Consider the following 26,465-nt stretch of genomic DNA (forward strand, 5'->3'; position numbering starts at 1 on the left):
CCCCCAAGGTCTGGAATCGGCCCTTCTCCACAATCCTCCTCAGGGTCTGGTCACCTCTTCTCGTTGTGCAGCGTTTTCTGCCACACTTTTCCCTTCCCACAGACTTCCCACTGAGGTGCCTTTATACAGCACTCCTGTCTTACCCTCTTGCTTGAGGGTGTCAATGATGGCCTTCTGGACAGCAGTCAGGTCGGCAGTCTTACCCATGATTGCGGTTTTGAGTAATGAACAAGGCTGGGAGTTTTTAAAAGCCACAGGAATCTTTTGCAGGTGTTTAGAGTGACGTTGTTGATTCAGATGGTTAGGTTAATAGCTTGTTTAGAGAACCTTTTCGTGATATGCTAATTTTTTGGGACAGGCATTTTAGGTTTTCATGAGCTGTATGCCATAATCATCAGTATTAAAACAATTAAAGACTTGAAATATTTCAGTTGGTGTGCAATGAATCTGAAATATATGAAAGTTTCATTTTTATCATTACATTATGGAAAATAATGACCTTTATCACAATATGCTAATTTTTGAGAAGGACCTGCACTTCTCAGTTTTTGCAGAAAAAACAAAGAAAGAAATTAGGATCACAACAGATCAATCAAAATATGGTACTTTCAAAACGATATGTCAATCTTTAATACTTGGCTGGGAATCCCTTTGCCCTAATCACTGCCTTGATGCAACGTGGCATTGAGGCAATCAGCCTGTGGCATTGCCTGAGAGTTATGGAAGCCCATATTTCCTTGATGCTTGCTGTCAGCTTTTCTTTGTTGTTGGGTCTGGTGCCCCTCAGTTTCCTCTTGAGAATACCCCATAGATTCTCAATGGGGTTTAGGTCCGACGAGTTGGCTGGCCAGTCAAGCACTGTGACATGGGCATCAAACCAGGTTTTGGTGCTTCTTGCGGCATGGGCAGGGGCCAGGTCCTGCTGGAAGATGAAATCTGCATCTGCATACAGATCCTCAACAGAAGGAATCATGAAGTCCTCTAAAACATTCTGATAGACTGTTGCGGCGACCTTGGATTTAAGAAAGCTGAGTTTACCAACACCTGCACCGGACATTGCACCCCAAATCATGACTGACTGTGGATATTTCACACTGGACCTCAAGCAGTATGGATTTAGTTCCTCACCCTTCTTCCTCCAAACCCTTGAACCTTGATTTCCGAATGAAAGGCACAATTTACTTTCATCGGAAAAGAGGACCGAGGAACCCAACAATTGTAGCCCATCTCCCGGATGCATCTGAATGTGGTGATTTTTGAAGCTGTGACTCCTGCCTTATTCCACTCTTTCTGGATCTCTGCCAGATTTTGGAATTTTCTCTGTTTGATAATCTGCTGAAGCCCACAGTCATCTCTTTTGCTGGTGCATATTCTCCTACCACATTTTGCCTCTCCATTAGACTTTCCATTGATATGCTTGGACACAGCACTCTGTGAACAGCCAGCCTCCTTAACTATGAACTTTTGTGGCTTACCCATCCTATGGAGGGTATCAACGATGGTCTTCTGGCCAGTTATGTCTGAAGTCTTCCCCATATTGAACCGAACTGAGACAATTGAACCAAACTGAAGCAATTTAATGACACCTGGGGAAACCTGTGCAAGTGCTTTGAGTGTAGTAGATGATTAGTGTGTCACACTCAGTTTAAGACATTCATGCCCTGCAAAATTTGGGCTGATTTCTCCACATTATTCTGATTTTTTGAATTCCTGTTTCTGTGGGTTTCATGAGCTGGAAGCGCAAATTATGTAAAAAATAAATAAATACTTGAAATTGTTAAAATTGTGGGCCCTGAATCTATCCTCTATTAAAGATTAACTTTTTGAATGGAATTATGGAAGTTAAACAACTTTTCCATGATATTATAATTTTTTGGAAAGGGTCTGTACATGCATGTGTGGCTTAGCTTCCCCCAGCTAAGCTGTCTTTAAAGACAACAAAGAGATGAGGCGTAAATGCAGCGACGCAGAGGGAGCAGGGCAGCTTGTTACCCAGTCAAGCATTAGTTGAGAATAAACAGCTCTCAAGGCAATTAAAAAAAAACAACAAAAAAAACAAACAAAAAAAACCACTTATTAGGGATGCATGCCAATCAGGAGGAACTTGATCTGCTGATGCTGTTCCCTTGAATGGCTCCGAAACATTTCAATGAGAAAGCTCTCCAGTAAGTTGGGCTGTCAGTGACGAGCACACCAGCCTACACATTTCACCTGAACAGCTTCTACAGCCATGTCAAAGCTCTGAATGCTGCAAATACCTAGAAGGGCTTCATGAGTGTGTGTGTGTGTGTGTGTGGGGGGGGGGGGGGGGCTTAGGGGGGGTTGGGGGGGGGGGGGGGGGGGGCATGTGTAGCTGAGGAGCCCGCTGGACCAGGGAGTAGCCAAGGTTTTAAGGGGGAGGAGGAAGTGGAGGGCTTAAACGCTCTCTCTGCTTATCAAAGCTTTAGGTGTATATATCAAGGTAAAACATGAAGCACTCAGGCTCTGAGGGTGGAGAAAACAAAAGTGGTAAATGACAAAGACGGCAGGAACGATAAAAAAGTAGAGGCGGTCTGAGACTATCCTTAGGTGCGGTGTCTTACAGGCTGAGCTCTTGTTTAAGCTGCAGCCCACGTGCACCTCTGGTATGCCGTCTCTGTTGTTGCCATGGAAAAGTCAGAAAATGAGTGAAAGGAAGTGGTTTTTTTTAGAAGGGGCAGTTTTCTGTGCAGGTCAGCTTCTTCTCAGCACAGTGTAGCCTCAGTGGATGGAACAAATACAATACAAGCACCAGGTTATACAACGCTCAGAATTTAATTTCTCCACAGGATTTTGATACTTTGACTCCATGCAGTATGTTTTCCAGCACATTTGGCTGTGTGTACCCCTTTAGTCTTCCTGTGAGCTTACTGTGAAATACCCTAAAATAACTATGAGTGCTTTCAGAAGCTCAGCTTCCACTCAGGATTGTGTGTAATGTTAAACGTTACACAAACCACTGATTTTGTCTGAGATTTTCTGGTGACAACTTTATGTTCTTCAAAAACACAGTAAGGAAAAAAATCAGAGCTTCACCTCAAGCCTTTGACTTAGTGACCTCCTCCAATGGGTCAGAAGGAACCTTGAAGAACATCTAAAATATGACAGAAGACGTCTTCTTTGCAAAAATGTTAGCAGTCCATCATCTTTAAGTCTTGGGCTCTAATGTGGTAAAATAAACAACAACAACAAAATAACTAGGGAGCAGCATTAACAAGAGCATATTGCTTATTATACGTAATGGCCCAGACAAGCAAAGACCTTGTACAAACTTTGACCTTGATTTGTGACCTTGACCTTGAAGATGGGGGGATGAACAATGCACACAACTCTCTGTTAAGTGACAATATGTGTCTCAAGTTTCATTAAATTATCTTTACGGTACAGACTCTCTGGGCTCAGGAGCCTAAACAAACACCAGAGTTTGCAGTTTTAGGAGATAAATGAAAAAGAAAAAAATCACCAATTTAAAGAAGTTTTTATTTTTACCTAGATAAACTTTGAGAATCACTTGACAACCAATCAATCTTTCATTATGGATTTTCCCAGCGCATCATTTCCACCATGTCTGACAGTTCAGCTCTCCGGCCTCGCTCTGTGAGCAACTCTACAGTTAACGTTTCCTCAGTGGTTTGATACCGGGAGATGTTCTCACTGCGTTATTGGAAAGCCATTTCATGTTCACAGGTCAGTGGTGAGCAGCATCCTTTAGAGCCTCGGTCACCCTGACACTTCTGATGGACACGCTGCAGTCAACATCTGTCTGAACAATTCTACCAAACACACCATCAACCCCTTTCAACCAACGTGCTCAAGAAAGCTAAACTGATACTAACATGATTTCCCACAATGCATTTGTGCCTTTGAAAAATTATGCCCCCCCCCCCCAACACACATATTTGATGCACACGGACATTTTCTTATCATTATACACCCTGCCGAGTTGCACGTTAAAAATCTTTAATGGAACATTGGCAGTTTTTGTTTTCATGTTTCAGGAATTTCCACCCTTGGTGACGTGATCCAAGTACGAGGATCCTTAGAATATATGTAGTATATTCTTAGTTCATGACTCGGATCTTACTACTGTTTTTCTTTACAATTTGTATTTTTGTTGGATACAACTGGGACCCTATGTACATAGTTTCATTCCACCTCATGTACCACATGTGATGTGAATGACAATAAAAATCCTTGAATCCTTAAGTGACAACCTAGCTTATCTGTAGTCTTACCGATCACCACTGCTTTAGTCTAAGCCCTGCTACTCGAGAGACTGCACTGGATTCCACCATTTTAAGCTCAAGTTTCTTTAGAGGAGTTTTCAGCTGCAGGGATCCAGGCATTTAACTTTAACTCATTACAAGTTCTAACTATGTGGACACTGAAGCTTATAAAGCAAAAACAAGAAACAGATCAATCATAGAGTGTTAAGACGACTTTGAAACAGTTTGTTGTTAGTTTTATGAATTAGGTCTGCATGAGTAAACAGGGCTCCCAGCATTTCATAAAAAAAAATTAATTCCCTGAGTAAATCCTGAAATTCCAGGAGACATATCATTCACACGAAACACTCCGAACTCAGCGTCTTGGCGTACAGAGTCCCATTCAGAGATTACAGTAAGTCCACTGTAGCCTGTGGTATGAGCATACGGCAGTTCTTCTTTTTTCGGCTGCTTGCTTCATCAGGGGTCACCACATGAACATGAACTAACTCCTACAAAGACATGCCGATTGTTTTTACACCGAATGTCCTTTCTGGCACAACCACAGACCACCGAGCTACCACAGCCCTCTGTGTGGAGCAGAGAGCTGCCATCTAGGATGCCCGGGGGTGCAGATGGTGGGGTTTACGAGCCTTGCTCAATGGCCCAGAGTGAGACAAATAAGGGTGGAGGCAGGTGTGGATGCTTCACCTTTTCCACCCACATTTTGATGTTGTTGTTCAAGAGAGTTGAACCAGCAACCTTCTAATCACAGGCCCACGTTCTTTGACCTCTGCGCCACCACTCCCCCTGTTAATATGCTGAATATATTCTATATTAAAGCTATCTTTAATGACGAAAAAATAAAAAATAAAGAATGGCATCACTTTAACAGAATATTCAATGTTATCAGTTAAGACTGTGAGTTTTTCATTCCAGCACATTTACAACTACAAGTATTTTACCTTTAAACAGAAAAAAGTTGCAGAGTAGGAAGATGTTCCTTTTTTCTATTTTTATGAGCATACGACTAATAATTCAATAAACTGTATAACATCAGAAACTAACGAGCCGATGCTCGTTGCTCGTTGCCAATGCTTGTAATTTGGGAGATTAGTGTTATCTGGGATGGAATTAAACAGAGAATGAAGTTAACTTTAATGTTTTTTTTTGTTTTGTTTTTCCTCGTCTGAGGCAGCGCAGAGTAACAGGTCCTGGTGAGTGTAGAGAACAATTTTATCCACCACTAGGTGCAATTGTAGAGCTGGGATGGCTGGGGAATAAGCAATAAATTAACGAGAAAGTGTAGTTTCCTCAAATCATGTTCAGGGGGGTGTAGGTGTTTTTGTTCCTTCTGAAGTCCACAATCATCTCCTTTGTCTTCTTCACATTGATGTGAAGGTTATTCTCTCTGCACCAGCTCTCCAGGTGTTCCACCTCCTGCCTGTAGCTGGACTCATCATTGTTTGTGATGCATCCCACCACCGCTGTATCATCTGCAAACTTTACAATGTGACAGCCTGGATGGGTAGCTGCACAATCATATGTGAGCAGAGTAAACAGGATGGGGCTCAACACACATCCCTGAGGAGAGCCAGTGCTGAGGGTTATGGTGGAGGCGGAGAGGTTGTGGATCCTCACTAACTGTGGTCTGTTTGTTAAAAAGTCTAGTACCCAGTTGCAGATGGAGGGGCTTAGTCCTAGTGTGGATAGTTTGTCCATCAGGGTTTGGGGGATCATGGTGTTGAAGGCGGATGGGAAGTCCACAAAGAGCATACGGACGTAAGAGTTTTTCTGCTCCAGGTGGTTGAGTGCAGTGTGGACCACAGAGGAGATTGCATCCTCTGTTGATCGGTTCTCACGGTATGCGTACTGATGAGGGTCCTCGTTGATGTTGATGGTTGTTTTGATGTGAGTCATGACCAGTTTTTCAAAGCATTTAGCGACTATCGGGGTGAGGGCCACTGGCCGATAGTCATTCAGACCAGTCACTGTAGAGCTTTTTGGGACTGGGATGATGGTGGCAGTCTTCAGGCAGGTGGGAACTGTCTCCAGGGTAAGTGAGGTGTTAAAGATGTCTGCCAGCACCTCACAGAGCTGATCGGCACATTCCTTCAACACTTTTCCGGGGATGTTGTCTGGGCCAGTTGCTTTGTGCGGATTAATCCTCCTGAAGGTACTCCTTACTTCTGCTGAGGTCACGCTGAGATGCTCTTCATCCGGTGGCGAGGTGAGTCTGGTGCTGGGTGGTCTGTTCGGGTCTTCAAAGCGTGCATAGAACTTGTTGAGGGCATCAGGCAGAGATGGGTCTTTGGGGCAATGTTCACTCCTTCCTTTATAATCTGTTATGCACTTAATGCCCCTCCACATGCTCCGAGGGTCTTGTGAGATGAATTGACCCTCGATCCTCTTTGCATATGTGGCCTTGGCCCTCTTAATACCAGCAACCAGCTCTTTTCTTGTCCTACTCAGCTCCTCTGAGTTTCCAGACCTGAAGGCAGTGTTCCTGGCTTCCAGCAGGGTACGCACCTCTGCATTCAGCCAAGGTTTTCTGTTTGGGTAGCTTTTAACATTTCTGATAGTGGAGACTGTGTCAGTACATGTACTAATGTAACCCAGTACTGAGGATGTGTATTGGTCAAGATCAAGCGAACCTCCATTTTCAGCAGCTTCTCTGAAAACCTGCCAGTCTGTAAAGATCATTATTTAATCAGTAGATCAGTGTTCAAATTCCCTGAGGTTTCCCTGATTTTTTGTGTATTTTGCGTTTGTGTTCTTGCTTGTTTCATAGAGAACATTTAATCTGTCAACCTTCCACCTCAGACAGGTAGCTTAGCTGCACTGTAAAACAGGTGGGACCAGGTTGTGAGCAGCAGAACAGAGGATTTTTGCCTCGGTTCAACATGAAATAATTACGTTACCAGTACTGGAAAGGCACATCGTGTTTTATCAGTTTACCTTTATTTCCTTGATAGAACAATTATTTACATGTGAATGACTTAAAATTACCTTTTGTACAGTATTAAATTATTGTATGATGACTTTCTTCAGTGGGTGGCTTGTGTATCTTAGCTACATATTTTTCATTTCCATGAAGGTCATCTGTTTTAATATAGTCTGCAACTTAAGAATTTAAAGAGGAATCATTTATTTTATCAACTGCAACCATGAAGTTTAGTTTTCAAAAGTAAATGTGGTGTCAAAATCAGAATTATAACATTTATGTTCTGACCGCTAAGAATTTTGAAAACTTCCTTTTCACATTGGCTCTATTTAAAATTTAAAGCCAAATAGTTGATAAAATAAGCACATTTTCCCAGAAGTCCAACATTCAATGAATGTAAATAGTGACCACCTGAAGAAATAACCAGAATGATCTGTTTGATTTTAAGAGTGCTGCACACAGAACATTATACAATCATCAACAAATTATTATACACCAATCTATAGCAATGGTCCCAACAAGCAAAGACATTGTTTCAACTTTGACCTTGATTTGTGACCTTGACCGTAGTGCTGGGGTGATCAGATTAAACGAAAAGTGGTCTAGTGGAGTTACTAATGAGTATGAAGTTACATTAAGTTATTTTGAGCAGATCAGAAGTTATGGGTGGAACAAGCAAAGCCCATGTTTTAACTGTGACCTTGATTTGTGACCTTGACATTGGAGTTGGGTTGATGAAAAGTATATGTGACACATTACAGCCTTAATCCAAATTGTATTAAATTCTGCACACGGTACCCCATTATGACAATGTGAAAAAAGATTTTTGAAGATTTTTGCAAATTTATTAAAATTACAAAACTAAAAATCCCACGCCTCAATCCCACCAGCACATATTCAATTGAGGAAGCGAAGCCTAGGGACTTTAGGTCAGGCTCTCCAAATCTCTGGTGCTGAGGTCACAAGTCAAAAGGCGAAGCTCTCGATTTACCAGTCGATCTATGTTCCTACCCTCATCTATGGTCATGTGCTTTGGGTTGTGACTAAAAGAACTAGATCATCCTTGTATACAAGTGGACAAAATGAGTTTTCACCGCAGGGTGTTTGGGCTCTCCCTTTGAGACAGGGTGAGAAGCTTGGTCATCCAGGAGGGACTCAGAGTAGATCCGCTGCTTCACCATGTCAAGAGAAGCCAGTTGAGGTGGCTCGGACATCTGTTTAGGATGCCTCCTAGACGCCTCCCTGGTGAGGTGTTCTGGACATGTCCTACCGGGAGGAGACCCAGAGGAAGACCCAGGACACGCTGGAAGGACTATGTTTCTCGGCTGGCCTGGGAACGCCATGGGACTCCCCCGGAGGAGCTGGCCCAAGTGGCTGGGGAGAGGGAAGTCTGGGCCTCCTACTTAGGCTGCTACCCCCACGACCCAATCCTGGATAAGCGGAAGAAAATTGATGGATGGATGGATGGAGAAAACTAAAAACTCACATTTGTGTAAGTATTCACAGCCTTTGCTATGAGTCATTCATTCGACCTTTATTTATACAGGTTAATTCCATTGAGCCTCGGGGACTCATTTACAAGAGAGACTTGATAAAATGAAGCTCCAAATTGAGCTCAGATGCCGTTTCCACTTATCATCTTGAGATGTTTCTACAACTTAAATGGAGTCCACCTGTGGTACATCCAGTTGACTGGACTTGATTTGGAAAGACACACACTGTCTATGTCACTTATGCACAGTTTTCAACAAACAAAAGTAACGATTAAACCGACAACTCTGATTTTACTTCAGACACACCATTACTGTGGTTAGCTGGTAGAAGACAGATCTTAATCGTAGGCTTAATTTTATCGTTTCTACCGTATACCGTTTATATCGCGCATTCCTACTGAACATCTTTGGAGATATCTGAGAATGGCTGCACAGACGTCTCCATCCAACCTGATAGAGCTTGAGAAGAACTGCAAAGAAGAATGGGACAAACTATCTAAAGATAGGTGTGCTCAGCTTGAAGCATCACATTGAAAAGACGTGAGGCTGTAACTGCTGCCAATGGTGGATCAACAACATATTAAGCAAAGGATGTGAATACTTACGTAAATGTGATTTCTTGAGTTTTATATTTTTAATAAGTTTGCAAAAATCTCAAACAAGATTTCTTCATATTGTCATAATGGGGTATTGTGTGTAGAATTTTGAGGAAAGAGATTAATTTAATACAGTTTGGAGTAAGGCTGCAACAAAACAAAATGTGGAAAAAGTGAATACTTTCACTGTATTCACTGTGAATACTTTCTGGATGCAGTGCATTTTAGGGCTGCATCAACGAATCGATAAAATCGATAAAAATCGATGATTAAAAGCGTTGGCAACGAATTTCATTATCGATTCGTTGTGTCGTGCGATTATGCGTCTTTCACGGTGCTGCAGAGCCGTTTTCACGGGCAGTTCATTGTCAATGCTGACTGACTGAATAAAGTTTGAAGAAAAAAAACTGCAGCGCGAGTTGAACAGAGCAAAGGGGGGGGCAGAAGCAGAGCAGGGGCTGTTTTCAAAGGAAAATAAGTAAATTTTACAAATGACCAACGCAGCGAAAACTGTTCGACCTAAGTCCTCCAAAGTGTGGGAGAACTTCACAAAGATAAAAACTGAAACATGCAGCTTTGAAAATTTACAACACGGCACAGGAGAACCACGGAGATGAAACGTAAACATGTCGGAGTCACGAGGAGGAGGAAGGAGCTGAACAGCTGATACAACTCGTCTCACTCCCAACTCATGTGTTGCAGGTGAATCTCTACAATATTCACATTGTTCTGTTTCCAAATGAGAAAACAGAACGTCAGTCTGTCTGTAGCTCAAGCTGCTGCTTGTTTGTTTGTTTGCTGATTAATGACGGTGATAGAGAACGTGTGTTACTTTTATTTAATTTAATTGGTACAAGCAGTGTTTAAATGTAATTTATAAATAAAAATAACACAAAGATAATAATTTAATGATTAAGCTTCAACTTTTAATTTGCTGGCAAAGTCTGAAGACACTGCATGTATGGCAGGATGAATTGTATTTAAATAGGAATTAAAGTAATTTATTACATCTACTCAAATGTGTGTAATTATTTTATATGTGTGTGTGTGTGTGTGTGTATGTGTGTGTGTGTTTAATTGCTCTTTTAGCTACTTTTGCCTGAACCTAACACTGTAAGTGAAACAAGGTGTTTCTTGAGTTGCTGTAAATTATGTTATAATACATATAAACTCTCTCATTCCAGAAAACAACAACAAACAACACTTCATGATGGACAGACATCATGGACACCACAGCAGAAGCTGTCTTCACTGAAACCATCCTGAACATGATCGTCACTGACGAGGCCTCTGTCGATGGTTGAAGACGAAGGCTTCACTACAATGATTCACACTTTTAATCCAGGTTACAATAATCCACACTTTTAATCCAGGTTACTCTTCCCTCAAGGACACATTTTACAAAGTAGCTACATATTGTGCAGGTATAAAGATACATTTGTATATAATTTTGTGTACATTCATTTTTTTAAGCTATTTGACTAACTTTCATTTTTTATTATTCAATATTTTACTAACAGAATAGTCAAATAGTAACCTGTTTTTTGTGCGAATTTCTATGTCAGTCAAATGTCCAATTTTGGAATAAAGAGGTGGAAATTAAAACGTTTTTTTTTTGCCGATGAATCGAAAAAAATAGTCGGCCGATGAATCGATTATTGAAATAATCGTTAGTTGCAGCCCTAGTGCATTTTGAGTGGATCAGAAATTATGGGCGGGAGAAGAGAAAGTTTACGGACATACGGAGACAACACCGTAATATTTCTGCCTTTGATGAATGTATAAAGCAAGAAAAGAAAGGAGAGGCAAGAGGAAAGGAGCAAAGACAAATAAATAGACGGTGCTTCCTCTCGGGTATGGTTAAAAAGAAAAACAAAGGAAAGGAAAAGAAAATTTGAAAAGAGCTGAGTGGAGCTTGGTGATTAAAGAGGCTGAACTGATCAATGCCCTAAAAACCCACATTCACCTCCTCAATGATCAAAAAAAGTTTGCAAAAATCTGCCTTTTGATCTGCAGACTATATCCTGACAGTGGTGTAAATCCTGAATCAGCATGCTCTCAGCCAGCATGGTCATTAGCCCACATTTGTAACACACACTAATTAGAGTACCATTAAAAAAAAAAAAAAAAGAAGAGAGTCCTACTCATTAGGTCAGTAATCACCTTAAACAGCATTGAGGAACTCTCAGCAACTTTACAGCTGTGTGTCTGTGTGTGTAGGAGTGAGGATCTGAGCCTCATGTGTGAATCTGCTACGATGAACTGATTTAACCTCTTGATAAAAGCTGTAGTGTGTACAGCAAGAGTGGATTTTCTCACTCCTGCTCCCACTACAGTAAGCTTTACCAGCATTAAGGAATTAAAGGCAGTGGAAGCCCACTTTATTCTGCTTTAAATTATTGAAGAGATTAGAATTATAATCTAAGAGTGGTAATGATCAGCCACAGTTTCATTAATGTGCCAAACTTAAAATACTTTGCTATTTTTCTTGTTTCATCAGCAGTTTCAGGAGATAATTTGAAGTGCACACAACTAATAAATCATATTACAACCATAAAAGTCTGCATGCAAACATGCAAACTATGTAATCATTAAGGCTCACAGGTTAAACTGCACCCATCCACAGAATCACCACCTTAATGTGGTGGAGGGGTTTGAGTACCCCTGTGATCATGCAGGCTATGTTGTCGGGGGCATCAGCTCCTGGTAGGGTCTCTCATGGCAAACAGGCCTCAGTGGAGGGGTCAGACAAAAAGAGCAATTGAAAATGTTGATGAAAAAACTACAGATATGTGAGGAAACCTCTACACGAAAAAGGAAACCGGGGAACCTCCCTGGAGCCAGGTCTAGAGGGGAGCTCGCTGGTGGTAATGCCTTGGCTCCTGAGGCTCAGCCAGGCCAAACCTCAAAAACCCCAGAAAGCCACCTCCACGTGGACCCACAATCCTGCGAGGAGGTCTGTCAAGGTTGGGTGCTGTGCATATTATGCCCCTTTTGCACTGCTCCTACTCAGCCCCAACTCTGCGCAGATCAGCCTGGATTTGCACCACACTTTAGGACCAGATCTGGAGGCATGTCCAGAATCCAAAATCCTGCTAATGAACTTTTAATGAAATTAAGTTCACCATTAAGAGTGAGAGTTCTGTGATAAGTTAAACTCAAATCAGTCTGCTCCTCAGATAAATATTGTTAATTATTTTTAAATGTGAATGTTTCTGTTAACTTATTTTATATATGAATATTTCTGTTCAGTGCCCTGAGACGACTTCTGCTGTGACTTGGTGCTATATAAATAAACTGAACTGAATTAAATCTAATGAACCAGATTCTACAAAAACATTTATATTTAAAATTCTATATTTTTCTTCATCATTTGATGTATTTGCACTCATTGTGTCTACTTTTATTTTTCAATTTAGATATGTATTTTCGTTTCTTGTACAAACCGAATTCCAAAAAAGTTGGGACACTAAACAAATTGGGAATAAAAACTGAATGCAATGATGTGGAGATGCCAACATCTAATATTTTATTCAGAATAGAACACAAATCACAGATCAAAAGTTTAAACTGAGATAATGTATCATTTTAAGGGAAAAATCTGTTGTTTCCAAATTTCACGGCATCAACCAATCCCAAAAAAGTTGGAACAAGTCCATATTTACCACTGTGGCATCCCCCCTTCTTCTTACAACACTCAACAGACGTCTGGGGACAGAGGAGACCAGTTTCTCAAGTTCAGAAATAGGAATGCTCTCCCATTCATGTCTAATACAGGCCTCTAACTGTTCAATCGTCTTGGGCCTTCTTTGTCGCACCTTCCTCTTTATGATGCGCCAAATGTTCTCTATAGGTGAAAGATCTAGACTGCAGGCTGGCCATTTCAGTACCCGGATCCTTCTCCTACGTAGCCATGATGTTGTGATTGCTGCAGAATGTGGTCTGGCATTATCGTGTTGAAAAATGCAGGGTCTTCCCTGAAAGAGACGACGTCTAGATGGGAGCATATGTTGTTCTAGAACCTGAACATAGTTCTCTGCATTAATGGTGCCTTTCCAGACATGCAAGCTGCCCATGCCACAAGCGCTCATGCAACCCCATACCATCAGTGATGCAGGCTTCTGAACGGAGCGTTGATAACAACTTGGGCTATCTTTGTCCTCTCTGGTACGGATGACATGGCGTCCCAGTGTTCCATAAAGAACTTCAAATCATGACTCATCTGACCACAGAACAGTCTTCCAATTTGCCACACTCCATTTTAAATGACCCCTGGTCCAGTGCAAACGTCTGAGCTTGTGGAGCTTGCTTAGAAATGGCTTCCTCTTTGCACTGTAGAGTTTCAGCTGGCAACGGCGGATGGCACGGTGGATTGTGTTCACTGACAATGCTTTCTGGAAGTATTCCTGAGCCCATTCTGTTATTTCCTTGACAGTGGCATTCCTGTTTGAGGTGCAGTGAAGTTTAAGGGCCCAGAGATCATGAGCATCCAGTAGAGTTTTACGGCCTTGACCCTTACGCACAGTGATTGTTCCAGATTCTCTGAATCTTTTGATGATGTTATGCACGGTTGATGATGACAACTTAAGTCTTTGCTATTTTACGCTGGGTAACACCATTCTGGTATTGCTGCACTATCTTTCTGCGCAACAATGGTGGAATTGGTGATCCTCTTACCATCTTGGCTTCTGAGAGGCTGACACTCTGAGAAGCTCTTTTTATACCCAATCATGTTGTCAATTGACCTAATTAGTGTTAATTGGTCTTCCAGCTGTTCGTTATATGCTCAATTTCCTTGTTCCAGCCACTTATTGCTACTTGTCCCAACTTTTTTGGGATTTGTTGACACTGTGAAATTTTGAATCAACATATTTTTCCTTTAAAATGTTACATTTACTCAGATTAAACTTTTGATCTGTCATCTATGTTATATTACGAATAAAATAATGACATTTGCCATCTCCACATCATTGCATTCAGTTTTTATTCACAATTTGTTTAGTGTCCCAACTTTTTTGGAATCCGGTTTGTACACAGATTTTATTTTTGTGATTTAAAGTGTAATTCTTGTTTTGTGATTTGTACATCTGTGGGTTAGAATAAAGTTGAACTAAAGTCTCTTCTTTAAACATGTTTGAGGGAAATATTCCTGAGAGATCAAATAATTTTGTCTTTATGATTTTTCATCTGAGTTAACTTTAATTAACAGATTATTTAATAAAGTCAAAGTGAAAACAGGATTTCATGATAAAACCGGCACCATTTATTTATTTTTATTCTTCACTGATTTAAAAAATATATTTTTTTTTTATACATAAAATGTAAAAAAAAAAAAAAATTATGTTTCCACCCTCCCTCCCCGTCCACGTGCCTGCCAGGGCTCGTAATCCAGTCTTTGCGAGTACACGAGGTCGGTGCTCAGGGTCCGGCCTTGCGTGCTTCACTGGGTCAGCAGCTTGTATGATCCTCTGTGTGACTCCGCTCGCTCGAATTTTGTCGTTGGTCACCAAACACAAAAAATGCCTGGACTTCAGTATTAAACACAGTGTTGTCATTATTGTTTTTAAAATCTTAAAAATAGATCCAGCCACTGCTCCGCATTTCGAGAAATTGCAAATGGTGGATCGGTTAAGAGTTTCTGAGAGAGATCCAGTGACAGCCCCCCCCGCCCCCCCCCCCCCAAAAAAAAAAAAACAATCAGTGTCCTGCATTCGCATTTCGGTCCAGTCAGCTCGACTCAGCTCGAACGGTCCCACCAAAGAAGCAGGGACAAAAAAAGGTCCCGAATCAGCTAAAAAGTACTGGTGGAATAGGGAGCTTTCCGTGGAGGGCTGAGCAGAGTTGGGGCTGAGTAGAAGCGGTGCAAATGGGGCATTAGGCGGCAGGCGAGGGTGGATTCCTGGCCATGCCGATTCCTGGTGGCATAGACTAGCTCTAGGGACGGGGAACGTCAACTCACTGGTGGGTAAGGAGCTGGAGCTTGTGTGTCAGGTTGAGTGGTAACAATTAGATATAGTTGGGCTCACCTCTACACACAGCTTGGGCTACGAAACCAAACTCCTGGAGAGAAGTTGGACTCTCTCCTATTCCGGAGTTGCACAGAAAGAGAGGCATCGGGAAGATGTAGGGATACTCACAAGCCCACACGTCTATCTTCATGGAGACAGAGTCTAAGGACTCAAGGGAAGATAGAGGAGTCCAATACAATGGCAGAGGTCACTGAGGTAGTCAAAAAGCTCCTCAGTGGGAGGGTGTCAGGGATGGACAAGATTCGAACAGAAATGCTGAAGGCTCTGGATGTTGTAGGACCGTCATAGTTGACAAGTCTCTTCAGTGTTGCATGGAGGACTGGGATAACACCTGTGCAGTGGCAGGTCAGGGTGCTGGTTCCCATTTTTAAAAAGGGGAACCTGAGAGTGTGTTCCAACTTTCGTGGGATCAAACTTCTTGCCCTCCCTGAGAAAGCAATGTGTGTTGCTTTGGTCAGTCATGGTGAAGAAAGAGTAGAGTCGAAAGGCAAAGATCTCGATTTACTGGTCCGTCTATGTTCCAGCACTCACCTATGGACATAAGGTTTGGATCATGACCGAAAGAACAAGATCCCACATACAAGCAGCCGAAATGGGCTTCCTTTGTAGGGTTGCTGGGCTCAGCCTTAGAGACAGGGTGAGGAGCTCCATCATCTGGAGGGAGCTCGGATTAAAGCCGCTGCTCCTCCGCATTGAAAGGAGTCAGTTGAGGTGGTTCGGGCATCTGATTAGGATGCCTCCTGGATACCTCCATTTAGAGGTTTTCCGGGCATGTCCCACTGGTAGGAGGCACCAAGGAAGACCCAGAACTCCCTAGAGAGACTATGTATCTTCTTTGGCCTGGGAACGCCTCAGGGTCCCCCAGAATGAGCAGTAAAGTGTTGCTGAGAAGAGGGGTGTCTGAGTTTCTCTCCTGGACCTGTTGCTTCCGTGATGGATGGACAGACAAAAATAAGATAGGATGGAAAGTAAAACTACAGCTTCCGTTTCCCCAGCCTGTGACATTACTACATTGTATGTTCTTTATAGCAAACATATTTCATAAATGACGTGAAAGTTTCAAACTGCGATCAGCCTCATCTTCTCGGTCATTTTGAGGCTTTATTTCTTGTGCCAAGTTTCTGACTGTTGCTTGGTTGTGGTCACAGTGACCCTAAACAGGACAAAAACCAGCACTTATTATGGTCTCTGTTCCAGCACATCAAAAGCTTTAATGTACCTTTTAGCTCACAATGGGCAATTCAGCACAAGTGCTGGAAGAGGGAAGGTGTGCAACGAGCAGCTTGTTTCTGCTTCATCTCACTCACTTAAATGTCAAAAAACTTCAAATTTGTCAGAATGCACATTAGGACATAAGTGAAACGCACACAAACAGCATTCTAAGTGATACCTTGGTGGTGAGGATCTTGAAGCAGCTCTGTTGGGGGACAATGGGGTGCAGAAGTTGTAAGTGGAAGTTGTAATTCTCCCCAGATGCCAGCTGGATCTTTGCAGAAAGCTGAAAACGACAGACAGCACATATTCACAATTAACCCTCAAATGTGTCAGCAAATAATCAGCTAAACTGATTCTCACTGATTCATCAACTCTGGAACTCTCTACCGCCAGACCTACGAAACACCACCTCTCTTTCTCTGTTCAAGACTACTCTGAAAACACATCTCTTTAGACTAACTTATCCTTCTTAACATGTTTTATGTATTTTACATTTCAATTTATTTCTGTTCATCTTTGCACTGTGTTTGGTTTACAATCTTATGTGATATGTTTCTTGCTGTAAAGTGTTCTTGGGTGTCCTGAAAGGCACTTTGTAAATAAAATGATGATGATTATTATTATTATTATTATTATTATCATGCAGGAGTGAAATGGTGACATCAAAGATGACATTAAAAAAAAAAAAACAAGACATACAGGTCCTTCTCAAAAAATTAGCATATTGTGATAAAGGTCATTATTTTCCATAATGTAATGATAAAAATGAAACTTTCATATATTTCAGATTCATTGCACACCAACTGAAATATTTCAGGTCTTTAATTGTTTTAATACTGATGATTATGGCATACAGCTCATGAAAACCTAAAATGCCTGTCTCAAAAAATTAGCATATCATGAAAAGGTTCTCTAAACAAGCTATTAACCTAACCATCTGAATCAACGACGTAACTCTAAACACCTGCAAAAGATTCCTGAGGCTTTTAAAAACTCCCAGCCTTGTTCATTACTCAAAACTGCAATCATGGGTAAGACTGCCGACCTGACTGCTGTCCAGAAGGCCATCATTGACACCCTCAAGCAAGAGGGTAAGACACAGAAAGAAATTGCTGAACGAATAGGCTGTTCCCAGAGTGCTGTATCAAGGCACCTCAGTGGGAAGTCTGTGGGAAGGGAAAAGTGTAGCAAAAAACGCTGCACAACAAGAAGAGGTGACCGGACCCTGAGGAGGATTGTGGAGAAGGGCCGATTCCAGACCTTGGGGGACCTGCGGAAGCAGTGGACTGAGTTTGGAGTAGAAACATCCAGAGCCACCATGCACAGGCGTGTGCAGGAAATGGGCTACAGGTGCCGCATTCCCCAGGTCAAGCCACTCTTGAACAAGAAACTGCGTCAGAAGCTCCGTTCCAGCGGCTCGCAGGTCCAATCGACGGCGGACCGGCTCTCCAACGTAAACTGCTCGGTTTCAGCGGCTCGCATGTCCAAACAGCGGCAGACCAGGTCTCCGCCGTAAACGGCTCGGTTTCAACGGCTCGCAGGTCCAAACAGCGGCGGACCGGGTCTCCGCAGGCCTCCAATAAGATAACATAAGAGGATCTGCAGTGGAAGTGGTCTCCAGCTACAAGTACTTGGGTGTACACATGAATGACAACCTCAGCTGGGGCAACAACACTACCAGCCTGATAAAGAAAGCTCATCAGAGACTCTACTTCTTCAGGCGGCTGATACGAGCTGGAATGGGAAGCTCAGTCCTCACCTCCTTCTACAGGTGTGCAGTGGAGAGCATCCTGTGCTCCAGCATCAACATGTGGCATGGAGGATGCACAGCTGCAGAAAGAAAAGCTTTGCAGAGAGTGGTGAAGGCTGCACAGAAGACTGTTGGTGTCAGTGTCCCCACCATCACAGACATTTACACCTCCAGATGCAGGAAGAGGGCCACCTGCATCATCAAGGACTCCACTCACCCAGCACACACACTTTTTGCCCCGCTCCCCTCAGGAAGGAGGTTAAGGAGCATTAAGTGTAGAACCACTAGACTGAGGACCAACTTCTACCCTGAGGCTGTTAGACTCATGGATCTCTAACCAGAATAATCACTGTGAAAAAAATCACGTCATGTTGCTGCTGATCTGTTTCAATGTTGATGTGTTCATGCATGCTCATCTGCTCACACAGACTCATGCTCACGTTTGTGCTGCCGTTCGAAGTAATGTTTTTATGCTATTAGTGCTTAGTGTATATTTAGTTGATGTTTTTCTTAGTTCACATATTAGATGTTATCATTGTTTTTCTTTTACATTTTATTGTTGGATGCAACTGGGACCCTGTGTACATAATTTCGCTCCACCACATGTACCACATGTGGTGCGAGTGACAATAAAGAATCTCTGACTCTGACTCGGATATATACATATATATATATATATATATATATATATATATATATATATAGTTTTTTTAACCAACATCGCTCCATATACAGTGTTCAATAAAATTATTAAATGAATGTTTGCAAGAAGCAGCCACAAACCTTGTTTAATTGTTACACAATAGAAGTTTTAATTTGAGCATTACCATTTAAAATATACAAAAAGATGCAATTTAAATGTAAAAGATGTACATATGTAGATTACTGAAGAAAAGCTATTTAAAAAAGTTTTGACAGAAATCTTCACATCAATTCATTCATTAACAGATTTTTAAAAGAAGATAGATATACGGAGAGATTTCCAACACAGCTGCTTGCAGTAATGAATGTTCATCCAAGAAGTGTGACTTGAAGGAGCAGGAAGGCTCTAGACTTGTTTGTCTCCTTTTTGATCAGAAGGCCCCTGATAATTTGATATTAGGCAGCAGCATATGACCCACAGATGATTGACTGAACCTGCTGATTGACTGGTACTCCTTCACCCTTCACATGATCCTCTCTACTAAAATCTAAAATCTTAGTTAATGGTCATGCATCCTACTTTGAGCCTTGCCCAAACATAATTCACGTTAAAGAGAATTATGGAGTCACTTTGAACACTGCCTGTGACACAGACTGTTTAGGGCACACTGTGTTTGTTAGGTCTGACTGTGATAACAAAGAAGCTATGTCAATTGACGAAAAAACATTCCTAACAATAATGGACAATGAAGTCTATTAAAACCAAGAGAACAGCTGGGTTGCACCTTTACCCTTTTGTTCTCAGAGAAAAAAGCTCCCAAATAATAGAGAGCAAGCCCTAAAATGCCTCTCCTCACTGAGAAAAACTTTAAAAAGAAACCGGAAATGAAGGATCACTACGTCCAATTAATGCAAAAAATGTTGGACAACGATCAAGCAGAACTAGCTCCACCTCTGCCGGTGGACAAAGAACATTGGTATCTGCCCACGTTTGGTGTATACCACCCACAGAAGCCAGAACAAATACGAGTCGTCTTTGACGCTAGTGCAGAGTGTGATGGAATTTCCCTCAACCAAGTGCTTCTTAGTGGACCTGATTTGAACAACTCTCTGTTAGGAGTGCTGTTATGCTTTCGCAAAGAACCCATAGCCCTGTCAGTGGACGTGCAGCAAATGTTTTACTGCTTTGTTGTGCGCGAAGCTCACAGGGACTATTTTCGCTATCTGTGGTATGAGGACAATGGCATTACAAAGAAGATAGTTGTGTTCAGAATGAAAGTTCAAGTATTTGGAAACAGCCCGTCACTTGCTATTGCCATTTACTGCATGAGACGCGCAGCACAACAGGGTGAACAAGAACATGACTTTGATGCAAGACAGTTTGTTGAGTGTCAGTTTTATGTCGATGACGGGCTCACATCAGTTGCCACGCCAGAGGAAGCAATCAACCTACTTTCAAGAACTCAGAACATGTTAGCAGAGTCTAACTTACGCCTTCACAAAGTGGCATCAAACTGCAGTCAAGTCATGGAAGCCTTCTCTGCTGAGGATCGAGCAAAGGACTTGAAAGATTTAGATCTAGGAGTTGATCTTCTCCCAAATCAGAGAAGCTTAGGACTCTTTGGGAACCTACAATCTGATAGCTTCACTTACTATGTGTCAAAAGACCCCAACCATTCACGTGTAGGGGAGTGTTGTCAACGGTAAATAGCCTCTATGACCCTTTGGGCTTTGTTGCTCCCATAATAATGCAAGGGAAAGCACTGCTCAGATAACTGTCATCTGAAGTGGGAGACTGGGATGAACCTCTACCACTTGAAAAACATGAGATTTGGGTCTCATGGAAAAATTAATTGCAAGCCCTTGAAAACCTCCAAATACCAAGGTGCTACAGCTCAGGTACGTTAAGCACAATAAAAACAAAAGAACTGTACATTTTCTCGGATGCCTCCACTGTGGCTATAGGGGCAGTAGCTTATCTGTGCACAATTAACAGTGAAGGGCAGTACCACGTTGGGTTTGTAATGGGGAAGGCTAAGCTTGCACCCTACCCTGCACACACAGTACCACGTCTGGAACTCTGTGCTGCTGTGCTCGCAGTAGAAATGTTTGAGCTCATTAGAGACGAGCTGGACATTAAAGTAGACAATGTAAAGGTTCATACAGACAGTAGAATTGTTTTAGGGTATCTACAAAACACTTCCAGACGATTCTACATGTATGGTGCCAACAGGGTTGCAAGCATTAGAGCAGCCACACATCCCAACCAATGGCATTATGTAACAACAGAGTTAAATCCAGCTGACCAAGCCACTAGGTTCATTCCAGCAGCCGACCTGCAGAACAGTATCTGGTTCTCAGGTCCACCCTTTTTGTATTCAGACACACACACAGACTCACACAACACTAATCCTTTCACACTCATCAAAACTAAAAAAAGACAAAGACATACGTCCAGAAGTGAAAGTTCTAAAAACTACAACACTAGAGTCACAGGTAGGCTCTGAGCATTTTGAGAGACATTCCAGTTGGACAATACTGTGCAGAGTCATAGGCAGACTCATTCATGTTGTCACATCCTTCAAACAAAAGACAACTGAAAAAACGGGATGGAAAAGTTTCGGTGAAATGCCAAGTGTCCGAGAACTCACGCAAGCAAAAAGAGTCATTGTGCAAGCTGTCCAACAAGATGCTTACAAAGACACATTCAAGAACCTTAAAGAAGGAAGACAGACAAACACAAAACTTGATGCAGTCAAAAAGCTTAATCCTGTAGTGGATGAAGACAACCTCTTACGAGTCGGTGGACGTCTCTCCTCTGCTGATCTCACAGAGAATGAAAAGCACCCTCTGATCATCCCATCTTCCAGCCATATAGCCACACTACTAGTAAGACACTTCCATGAACAAGTGTCTCATCAAGGGAGACATATGACTGAAGGAGCTATCCACGGTGCTGAATTCTGGGAAGTTAGAGGTAAGCGCCTCGTATCCTCCGTCATTCATAAGTGTGTCATATGTCGCAAGTTGCGAGGCAAAATGCAGACCCAGAAAATGGCGAACTTCCCTGCAGACCGAGTCACCCCTGAACCACCTTTCACCTCAGTTGGTCTAAATGTGTTTGGGCCAGGGACAATTGTGACACGTCGCACAAGAGGTGGTTGCGCCCAGAGTAAACGCTGGGCCGTGTTGTTTACGTGCATGTTAACCAGAGCTGTGCACATTGAACTGATAGAGAGTATGTCTACTGATAAGTTTTATAAATACCTTCGAATAGAGAAGGTTCTTCTCTATTCGAAGCTCAGCCAAGCATCTGCGCTCAGACAGAGGCACAAACTTTGTAGGAGCTTGTAAGGAGCTAAACTTGGAGAAAGGAAACATAGCTATGGACAAGTACCTGCAAGAGAGAAGATGCACTTGGACATTCAACCCCCCCTCACACCTCTCACATGGGAGGCTCCTGGGAGAGCTTCATCGGAATCGCCAGGCGCATTCTAAATGCAATGTTGTTACAAACTGAACAAACACATCTCACTCATGAAGTCTTAATCACCTTCATGGCCGAGGTGATGGCAATCATTACCGCAAGGCCTCTTGTTCGCATATCCACCGACCCGGACTGTCCTTCCATACTCACTCCAGCAATGTTACTAACGCAAAAGATGAGTTCTGTTTCTGCTCCATCAGGAAACTTCTCTTCAGGACAGTTATTTGGAAAACAGTGGAAACATGTTCAACAACTTGCTGACACTTTTTGGAAAAGGTGGAAAGGAGAATATTTGCACACTTTACAAAGCCGCCCAAAATGGACTGAAACCAGACAAAATGTTAAAGAAGGAGATGTAGTACTGCTAAAAGATTCTCAGGTCAGCAGGAATGAATGACCCATGGGACTAATAGTGAAGACATTTGCCGGCAGAGACGAAAGGGTCCGCAAGGTAGAAGTGCAAATTGTACAAGGTGGTACTGTATTCTTCGGACCAGTTTCGGAGATTATTGTTTTGCTTTCAGAGACTGAGTGATTGTCATTGGATGATCAATAACCAGTGTGTTTAAACATGAAGTGATGTTTGTTGTGATATAATATGATTATATCAAGCGAGGAGTGTGTTGCCCTTTGTTTAATAAGTTCAAGTCTTGAGTAAGATACGTAAATGAGGTAATAAATAAGTCCATAGTTAATAATTAGTTTAAGTAAATTCATGCTGAAACCTGTTTAAAGTTTTGGGTTTGGATACCAAGCAGAGTGAGACATCTGATGTTCATCATATATGGTATGTGCAGCATGTGAGGTAGTGAGTACTCTCACCGCAGAAAAATCTTTGACGTATTTTCTCGGTAGAGCAAGTGCTTCTGATAATAAAAGAGAAACATCTCATATAAATGCTAAATATGCCCTACATGCTTGTGCCTTGGGAAACTTTTGTCTTTGTGAGTATTGTTGTGTTCAGAATGTACTTGAGCATTGTGCAAATTATTTTATTTAAGAAAAATGCAGTGCCAATGTAGAGCACATGTTCAAGCTAAGCTAACTGTTTAACTGGGTGTGTTTATGTGACATTGAGATGTGTATTATTTAGTAATTGATTTTTCTCTGTGTATATTTCAGTTACAAAAGAAAAAATAAAAAGTCATAAATGAAAGGTCTTCAAACTCAAAAAAGCAAGCCTTGTCTGAAGATTTTTTTACTTTGTTCGCTAGCTGCTTCACTTAGTCACGTGTTGTGAGGACAGCATAGACGTCACGTGAAAAGGGCCTGTAGTGGTACTGATCAGCATATATTAATCATTGGCTACCCCAATCATTTAAGAGAATTATACTTTTAGGCAATATAAAAACTAGAAATAGTCTCCTGAAATGATTGGGGTCACACACACACACACACGCACACATACACATATCATAAAGTCATGTAAATATCATGTAAACATGATTGTGAAATCATGCTTCTTCCAACTGAAGCGGCTGTCTAAACTGAAGCCCATATTGTCCAAAAAAGAACCTGGAGACCGTAATACATGCATTCATTACATCTAGGCTTGATTACTGCAATTCGCTCCTGTTTGGTATCAGTCAGACCTCCATTGCACGACTACAACTGGTCCAGAATGCAGCAGCCCGATTTTTAACCAGTACAGGCAAAAGAGAGCACATTACACCAGTTTTGGCCTCACTGCACTGGTTACCGGTTCACTTTCGAATCCAGTTCAAAATACTCATGTATGTCTACAAATCACTGAACAGTGTCGCCCCCCCATCTCTGATTTGCTACAACCGTATGTCCCACCACGTTCCCTGAGGTCAGCCGATCAGTTGCTCCTCACAGTTCCAGGAACTCGTCTTAAGCGCAGAGGTGACAGGGCCTTCTCTGTAGCAGGACCAAGACTCTGGAACGAGTTACCTCTGCTTGTCAGACAGGCCCGCTCCCTCTCAGTTTTCAAGTCCCGTTTAAAAACTCACTACTATTCAATAGCTTTCAACACCAGATGATCTGTGTTTTGATCCTGTATGCTCCACACTGGTTTGTCATCATTATCTGCATCGTTTTTTGTCCATATTCTGATTTACCTCATTTTGTACTTTGCTTTGTGTGTTACCTGTTGTTTTGTCTGTACAGCACTTTGGTTGGCCTTGTTGCTGTTTTCAGCGCTTTATAAATAAAGTGGTATGGTATGGTCTGGCATATAAACCAGCCACAAGGGAGCACAAGCCAGTGTATCGCTTGTGCCGGTCCCAAGCCTGGGTAAATGGTGAGAGTTGTGTCAGAAAGGGCATATGATGTAAAACAATTTTGCCAAAACTATAATGAGAGTTCATCAAAGCAAAACCATACCGGATTGATCAAGGCCCGGGTTAACAACAACCGCCACTGGTGCCGTTGACAAACAGGGTGCCGGTGGAAATTGTGCTACTGTTAGTCAAAGACCACGAAGACGGAAATGTGTCAGGAGACAGGGGGAGAAGAGGAAAGTCAAGAATGTAAAACTGAGGGTGGCAACTCTAAATGTGGGGACAAGGACAGACAAAAGTAGAAAGCTGGCTGACATGATGCAGAGAAGGAAGGTAGATGTTTTATGTGTCCAAGAGATCAAGTGGAAGGGCAGCAAGGCTCGCAGCATTAGAGCAGGGTTTAAACTGTTTTACCATGGTGTGGATAGAAAAAGAAATGGAATAGGGGTGGCCCTGAAGGAGGAGTTGGCAAAGAATGTAGTAGAAGTGAAAAGAGTGTCAGATAGGGTGATGTGTCTGAAGGTAGAATTAGAAGATCTGATGCTAAACATTGTCAGTGGTTATGCTCCACAGGTTGGATGTGATGTGTAGGAGAAAGATAAATTTTGGAAAGATCTGGATGAAGTAATAGAGAGTATTCCCAGTAAAGGACAGTGGTGATCAGAGCAGACCTGAATGGACATGTTGGTGAAGGAAACAGTGGGGATGAGAAGTGATGGGTAGTAGGGCTGGGCGATATGAACCACAATTAATATCTTAATATTTTAAGAAAAATGGCGATATCAGAGTCAGAGTTTCTTTATTGTCATTCGCACCTCATGTGGTACATGTGGTGGAGCGAAATTATGTAAACAGGGTCCCAGTTACATCCAACAATAAAATGTATAAGAAAAACAGTAATAACATCTAAGATATGAACTAAGAAAAACACCAACTAAATATACACTAAGCACTCATAACATAAAACATTGAACATCAGCACAAACATGAACATGAGTCTGTGAGCAGATGTGCACGCATGAACACATCAACATTGAAACAGATCAGCAGCAACATGAAACAGATCAGCAGCAACATGATGTGGTTTTTCACAGTGATTATTCTAGTTAGAGATTCATGAGTCTAACAGCCTCAGGATAGAAGCTGTTCCTCAGTCTAGTGGTTCTACACTTAATGCTCCTCAACCTCCTTCCTGAGGGGAGTGGGGCAAAAAGTGTGTGTGCTGGGTGAGTGGGGTCCTTCATGATGCAGGTGGCCCTCTTCCTGCATCTGGAGGTGTAGATGTCTGTGATGGTGGGGAGGCAATATACAATATATATCTCAATATTTTTTTCTTTCCTTAAAATAATAACAAAAACATATTTTTGAGTCAAAGCTTTGTCCCAATTGTCACACAGGCACATTTATTAGCAGCTATAACTGTACAAAATAAATGTCTAAAAAATAAACTATTTACATATATTAGTTTGCTTTTATACTTATTTTTTTACATATATTAAATAATAATCCTCCCCAGCTGCACCACCTTCACTGTGTTAGTAAGTGTGTGAACTGCAGCAGTGAGGGGATGCTTGTGAGGGAGAAGGAGGCTGCATGAAGTTGGCTGCGCAGATGGGCAGGAAAAGAACTACTGTCCACAGACTTTCAAGTCTTACAGAGAGGAGGCAGTGCCACATTATTAAAACAGCAGCTTATCATATCACTAAAGTCTTGAGCGGCTAACAGCTGTCTTGTTAGCCGATAATGATCGCATCTTTAGTGATATGATAAGGCTGTTTTATTCACGTCACCTCTCATAAGGCACAGCACAGGTAAAAGAGTTTCGTGGCGTAGTTTGTCTCAG

General features: G+C 42.0%; 1 protein-coding gene across 1 annotated transcript in view; it reads right to left on the minus strand.

Moving 5' to 3' along the window:
• The window catches only part of sugt1 (SGT1 homolog, MIS12 kinetochore complex assembly cochaperone), a 176,677-nt gene that overhangs the window by 26,064 nt on the left and 124,148 nt on the right, over positions 1–26,465 (minus strand). Inside the window, exon 10 of the mRNA XM_037682068.1 lies at positions 16,676–16,783. Coding sequence (XP_037537996.1) covers positions 16,676–16,783 — 108 coding nt within the window. The remainder of the gene's footprint in view (positions 1–16,675; positions 16,784–26,465) is intronic.

This window comes from Nematolebias whitei, chromosome 9, assembly GCF_014905685.2.
Source record: "Nematolebias whitei isolate Nwh7 chromosome 9, NemWhi1, whole genome shotgun sequence".
NCBI classification, from domain to species: Eukaryota; Metazoa; Chordata; class Actinopteri; order Cyprinodontiformes; family Rivulidae; genus Nematolebias; species Nematolebias whitei.